Source organism: Lactuca serriola, chromosome 6, assembly GCF_051521515.1.
Source record: "Lactuca serriola cultivar US96UC23 chromosome 6, Lser_US96UC23_V15, whole genome shotgun sequence".
Classification (NCBI taxonomy): Eukaryota; Viridiplantae; Streptophyta; class Magnoliopsida; order Asterales; family Asteraceae; genus Lactuca; species Lactuca serriola.
The window spans coordinates 73,311,748-73,318,206 of record NC_136413.1 but is presented as its reverse complement, the minus strand read 5'-3'; the positions used below and the strand labels follow the sequence as shown (position 1 = coordinate 73,318,206).

The 6,459-nt window shown below is 35.3% G+C and overlaps 1 protein-coding gene across 1 annotated transcript; it reads right to left on the bottom strand.

Moving 5' to 3' along the window:
* Positions 1-1,323: 1,323 nt before the first annotated feature.
* LOC145059085 (receptor-like protein EIX2) lies at positions 1,324-4,808 on the bottom strand. The gene has a single exon (XM_079006952.1). The coding sequence runs from the start codon at positions 4,719-4,721 to the stop codon at positions 1,995-1,997; it is 2,727 nt and encodes a 908-aa protein (XP_078863078.1). The 5' UTR covers positions 4,722-4,808; the 3' UTR covers positions 1,324-1,994.
* Positions 4,809-6,459: the final 1,651 nt, after the last annotated feature.

Sequence of the window (6,459 nt, the reverse complement as noted above, 5' to 3'; positions counted from 1 at the left end):
CTTCATAAATATATAATGTTATCATTAAATTTAGTTATTATGGTAAGACTATAAATTGTTGATGGACCGATTTATAGAATATCCATTTACCTTTTGTGGATTGAGTTTTCGGTTTGACTCAAGATCCTCAATATCCCCTCCATCTATCACATTAGGGTATATCTCCATCTATATATATATACACGTGATGAGGAGCAGATGAAAATACGCGAAATAGACATGTAAATTCGTTTAGGTTTTGCTGAGGGATTCTAGAGAGAGTTCTTGAGATCAACTGGAAAAGTCATTCCACTTTTTAGATCTGAAAATCTCCATGGAAGCAGGTATCTGATGTTCCTTCTTGTTAAATTTTTTCTTTTAGCTGATTCGAGATCAAAGATCTAAATTTTAAGCTTCCGCATTTTGTATTTTGGTTGTCAAACAACATGCAAAAAAAATGTGTTTTTTGTAGTGATGGGAAGCTGAAACTCAATCGGTTGAGTGCAAAAGATGCAATGGTGTAGGTCATAAGGATGATTTATGGTCTCATTTATTGATAATGTAAAGATTTATGCACATGGAACCGAGCAATGAAATATGCTAAATGTGTTGGTCTAATATGGGTAACATTCATTATGTTATCACTTATGGTTGAAGTTTGAAATATGTAAGAAGGGAAAGGCTCATTTTTCTCTGTTGTTATATGTTATGTTTAGTCTCTAAAAATTTCACATGAACATAATGGAGTTTTTAAATATGTTTTTGGTGATACATGATACAACTTCTGTTCACAATTCTTTTGATGCAAATCTTTCTATCCAGGAGGATGTAGGAACTCAAATGCTAAATGCACGCCTTAAGGGTTTTTTGATATAGTACGAAAGCACATTATTTGCAACACACTTTACAGAAAAAATATATACATTAGGCATGTTTGACAAAACGCTCCATTTTGGATAGAAAGCCCATTTGGCAGTACAAGCTTCTAGCATTTAGTTAAAAAAATGTTGCAAATCCAAATGCTATTGCAGGTAACGTTTAACAAAACGCTACTGGCTACAAGCTACCTGCTACCAGCTAGTTTTGCCGAACACTCCTATTATATTTTGAATTTGTTTCAAGGTATAGTAGCCTTCCTAGTATATTAGTTTGGTACCTCAAGCACTGAATTTGTTTCAAGGTATAGAAGCCGTCCTAGTATATTAGTTTGGTAAAATCGAAAATGGAGTCTAGGATGATGGAAATTTTGCACAACTGTACCAATCATGAAGGTGCTTAAACTTGAAAGAATTAGAACTCTTTCCATGCTAAAATGTAGGAAATAAATTTTTCAACCCTTCCTAGCTTTGTCAGTAACATATACTAAATTTTATAACATCGATTAAAGTGACTTCGTTTTTATTAAAAACAGACATCAGAACCCCAAGAACAGGGGAAACAGATTGCATGAATTGGAAATTCTGCAAATAATCTACTTAGCAACCTTGCAACCAATAAATGTGTTCTTGAGTTTCCATCATTTTGTATTGCTCTTTACTTAACTGTCCCTTGAGTTGGTTGCTGCACTGAACATTGGTCAATTCTGCCTCCAACTCCCTCAGCTCAGCCTTCTTCTTGTCAAACCAGTTTTTCCATCTTGCTATTTTTCATTTTTTGCCAATTTAAAAAACAACCTACAAACATAAGCATCATAGTAACAAGTATATATGGATGTAATGTCTTTTAAACACTAATTCTTCAAATACTCTATACTAAAAATTATCCTGGAAATAGTCTTTTAAAAAAAAAAAAATACAAGATCTTGTGTTTATATGGTTCAAAGATATGAACTTTTCATGATGTTATTTTACAAAGCGCAATAAAATGGCCACCCATAGTGTTTGTGGCAATCTTATTAATATTGGGGACTTAAATGCCCATGCCAAATTACATTCCTATGTCTCTAGCCCTAAATAAGAACAGTAATAGGTGTGTTCAAAACAACATATTTACATACTAGAAAACAAGATGAGAAACTATGTCTGTCTAACCTTCTGCAAATTTGCAACAAATACCACCACCTTCACATAAACCCAATCTTTGAAGCCATCAAAGAACATAGAAAAAGCATGTCTCCCTCGATGGTTGAGAAGTAAGACACCACATGCTATCCAAAATCCAGTAGCAAAACCAGTCCCTACACCAATATAGAACCATCCCCAAACTTCATCAACACCTTCCTCATCTCCCTCATTTCTACCAACAACAACAGGTGGTTCTTCAAGTTCTTCATCTCCATGACATTTCTTGTTAATGGGAGGTCCACATAGTCCTGGATTTCCATCGTATCTTGATGGTTCAAAGGACTGGAGTTGTGTACTAGATGGGATTCTCCCTGACAAGTTATTATATGACACATCCAGGTAACCCAAAAAATTCATTTGAGACATGCTTGATGGCATCCCTCCTGACAAATTGTTTCTAGATAAATCCAAAACTGAAAGGTTTCCCATCTGACCAATTTTCCATGGAATCTCTCCAAGTAGAGTATTCTTTGATAAGTTCAGTGCAACCAGTTCAACAAGACTGGTCAGTTCAAGAGGGATTGTTCCTGTCAAGTTGTTGCTTGACAGGTCAATGGTCTTCAACAATCCCAGATTAAATCTGATGAATTCACGTTCAGCTCCTTGCCACTCAATCACTGCATGGTCAAAATAACTTGTTGAACCATGCCAAAAATGTGAAATTGAATAGAAAAAATGTCCGATTTGTGTAGCTGAGAATCCTCCTTGAACCATGCTCGTAAGATTATTCAAACACGAGGGGATGGTTCCATGGAGATGGTTCCTTGACAAGTCTAGAATATGAAGATTCGGTAGTTGACATAATTGTAAAGGGATGGTTCCAAAGAAGTTGTTTGAGCTTAGGATAAGAACATACAACCTTGTTAAGTTTTCCCCAATCCAAACAGGCACATTACCAGAAAACTTATTAGCCCCCAAATTCAACGAGGTTAAACTCATGCAACTCCTTAAAGACAGAGGCAATTCTCCAGAAAAGTTGTTCTTGTATAAATACAATGCCTCGAGTTCGATCAAACATCCAACAGCTGGAGGAAGCCTTCCAGATAGATTGTTGTTTCCTAGATTAAGAATTTTTAGTTCTTTGAAATGCCACAAGCAGTCTGGAAGATGTCCGGTTAGAAAGTTATCGGAGAGGTCAAGAAATCTTAAATAGCCATCTGCAATTTGGCATAAAAAATAGATTCCTCCATAGAATTTGTTTTTGGAAAGATTTAGCAATTGCACAGTGGAAGAAACATTTGGTATCAGACCGGAAAAGTTGTTAGATCTCAAATCTATCACTGCATTGTAGTCAAAATTTGACGATAAATCTGGTATTTTCCCGCTGATATTGTTCGAAGAGAGATTCAAATATTGTAATTGAGAAGGCCACATGTCCCAAAACCCCAGAGGAATTGTGTCTGAAATTCTAGTGTTGGCAATATCCAGACGGGTAAGATGTTTGAGTGTTTGAATCCATTTGGGGAAGCAAGGCCCTAGCTTGGCAGAGCTCACATTAAGATACTCTACATAAGAAAGCTTTGACATGTGATCTAGAAAAGGACCTCCTTCGAATGAGTTTTGTGAAAGATCTATATCAAGAAGGTTGGGAAGTTCAAACAATTTCTCATTTATAGCGCCATTTAATTGATTACTGGATAGGGACAATCTTTCTAGGGAAGAAAATTTTTCAATCATATCTGAGAGTGGCCCTGTAAAATGGCTATGAGAAGCTTCCAACTCTGCTAATGTACGCAATGTGCATCCAGACAAGTTGTTGAGAAAATCAGGAAAACTGACAACAGCAGAATTGTTATGAAATTCAAAATGTTCCAACCTACAGAGGTTACCAAGATATTTGGGTATCCCATCTAACATGTTGCTAGACAGATCAAGATGACGAAGCTTATCGCTGGTCAATGGGGACAACCAACGAAACATTGATGATGTAAGATTGTTGTTTCCAAGATAAAGGAAAGATATAGATGAAGAAGAGTTGAGAAATGAAGAATATGGATACATGACGTGTGAGAGCTCACATCCCAATAAACTTAAATGTGTTAGTTTTTGGAGACTCAGAATAACATCTACCCAATGATTTTCTTTGGCTAGGGATATCCCATCCATTTCAAGTTGTTGTAGATGAGAGAGATGAACTAGCCACTCTACATTTTCAACTCTACAACTTCCAAGATCTCGAAGATAAAGCATGTGCAACTTGGTGAGGTTTCCAAACTCTGAAGGAATGATTCCATAAAGAGAGTTATCAGAAAGGTCAAGGTACCTTAATTCGGTCAAACAACCAATGAAGGTGGGAATGGTTCCATGAAAAGAGTTGGAGGAAAGATCAAGAAGATTCAAGTAGGTTAAGTTAACCAATGAATAGCTAATCTCACCTCCAATATTATAGTGGCTGATATCAAGCTCCGTGACATGATGACCTGTTTGGCTGTGGCACCTGACTCCAATCCAGTTACAGCAGTCATCTTCTTCGGTTCCCCATGTAGAGAGACGACCATCAGGGTCATGAAGGTTTGCTTTGAATTGAAGGAGAGCATCTCTCTCCTTATCCAAACACTTGTTTCTGATAACACCATTATCATCTCCTCCTCCTCCTTCCACTGCTACCAATTGATTGGCAGTTGTATTCTGAAGGCATAGCAAGACAAGTGAGAAAATTATAAAAACACAAGGATGCATGATGAAAATGCAGATGTTGGTGAATTTTGTTTGTGTTTATGTATATATGAAGATGCCCCTATGAAGGTTTATGTAGTGCCAACTACTGTAAAGATGAATTATTAAAGTGGATGGTCTCAAATGGGTGAACTATCAGTGTGGGGCATCGAATACTTAACTTCCATGAAATTTAAATTGGCCCAAAGTAGACGTTTCAAAGACTTACAAGTCTTGGCAATTTGTATTTAATATAAATACCTTTTCCCATCTTGTGATATATTTTGGTCATCAAATTATGTGATATATTTGTAAGAAAAGAATTTGCAACCATCACCAATCTTTCATCCCTGCTTAAGTCATTTTCATTATAACGAAATCAAACTCATGAAAGTAACCATCGTGGAAGATACAAACTTGAGGAGAAAATATTTCATCTAAACCTAATAAATTTATTTTTTGAAACCTCTTTTGTATATTATAGTTCATGCACTTTAACGTAAACAGATGTTTTTTAGTTTCACATTTAGATAGTTCTTAAAAATTAAAATTACAGCCACAAAAAATATTTAATTATAATATTATCATTTGAGAATATAGAAATCACATGGCAACTCAAGAATGTATTATGTAAAAAACAATGCACTCTTGACTCAATAATGTAAAAGAGGGACAAGACTTCTAATTGTCAATGGTGGCCCTAAAGGAGTAAAGGGCGAGTGAGGCGCCTTTCATTTTTTTATACTGTAAGAAATGCTCTAGACAGATTGATCTTAAAATCTAAGAGAACCATCAAGAGGAAACAACAACTAGATCCATGAATTTATAGCTAACTGGATATTATAGGAGACTCGTGAGATCTATAAGAATTACACTAGCGATAATAAAAAAATAAAGAGAAAAATCAAACAAAGGAGTGATTGTTTTGGAAGTGGTAAAATGTCTTTAGTCTTTTTTCAGTGGGACCAAAAGTATTTTCTATGTATTCATACAAAAAGTCTTATTACAAAAGGATCTTGGGTTTTTTTGTGGTCCAGAAAATAAGTGGTCTTTTTGGTAAACATCTATCCACAGGCATAAGTGCCCAAAAAGTCTTTTTGCCAAAAAAACAAACGAGCTCTTAAGAGTCTCGCATAGCATCAATTAAGATCAATTAACAATGTACACTGATTATTCTTCATGATTAGCGGAAAGAGGCCTCTAATTTAAAAAACAAACAAATAAAAATTGAGAAAAAAGGTATCGGGTACTAGAGAGAGGGGTTTTCTATTATGAATAGTCGGCTTGAATTAATCTTACCTTCACCGGCCTCTCTGCAGTCGGAATCCATCGTTTGTTTTGTGTAGTTTCCGATTCTCGAACCACGACGAGACGCTGTACGTTGAGTGTGGTCAGTTCTCTACGTTTACATGCGTACAAACCCATTATTTGCTCAAAAACACAATTGCAGGGCCTAATTTGATAGGGATATAAAGCCCAATAGTCATCAAACATATGTTTTTTGTTTTTTGTTTTTTTTTTTGTTTTTTTTTTTTTTAGAATATTGTATATGCCTTTTTATTCGTACTTCATAAACTTTCAAAAATAACAAATTTGCCCAAAATCTTATTGTTCAATATTTGATAGTTATTTTAAAGGGTTATTGTCAATGTAGCCCAACCAACTATCACGTTTTTGTTTAAGAGGTCCTTCATGTTATTTTTTTACATCTTAGGGGCATAAACTTTCAAATTATGGATTAAATAGGGGAATATATGAAAAA

Excerpts from the sequence above, each read along its gene's own strand:
- LOC145059085 (XM_079006952.1), bottom strand. The coding sequence starts at position 4,721 with ATGCATCCTTGTGTTTTTATAATTTTCTCACTTGTCTTGCTATGCCTT.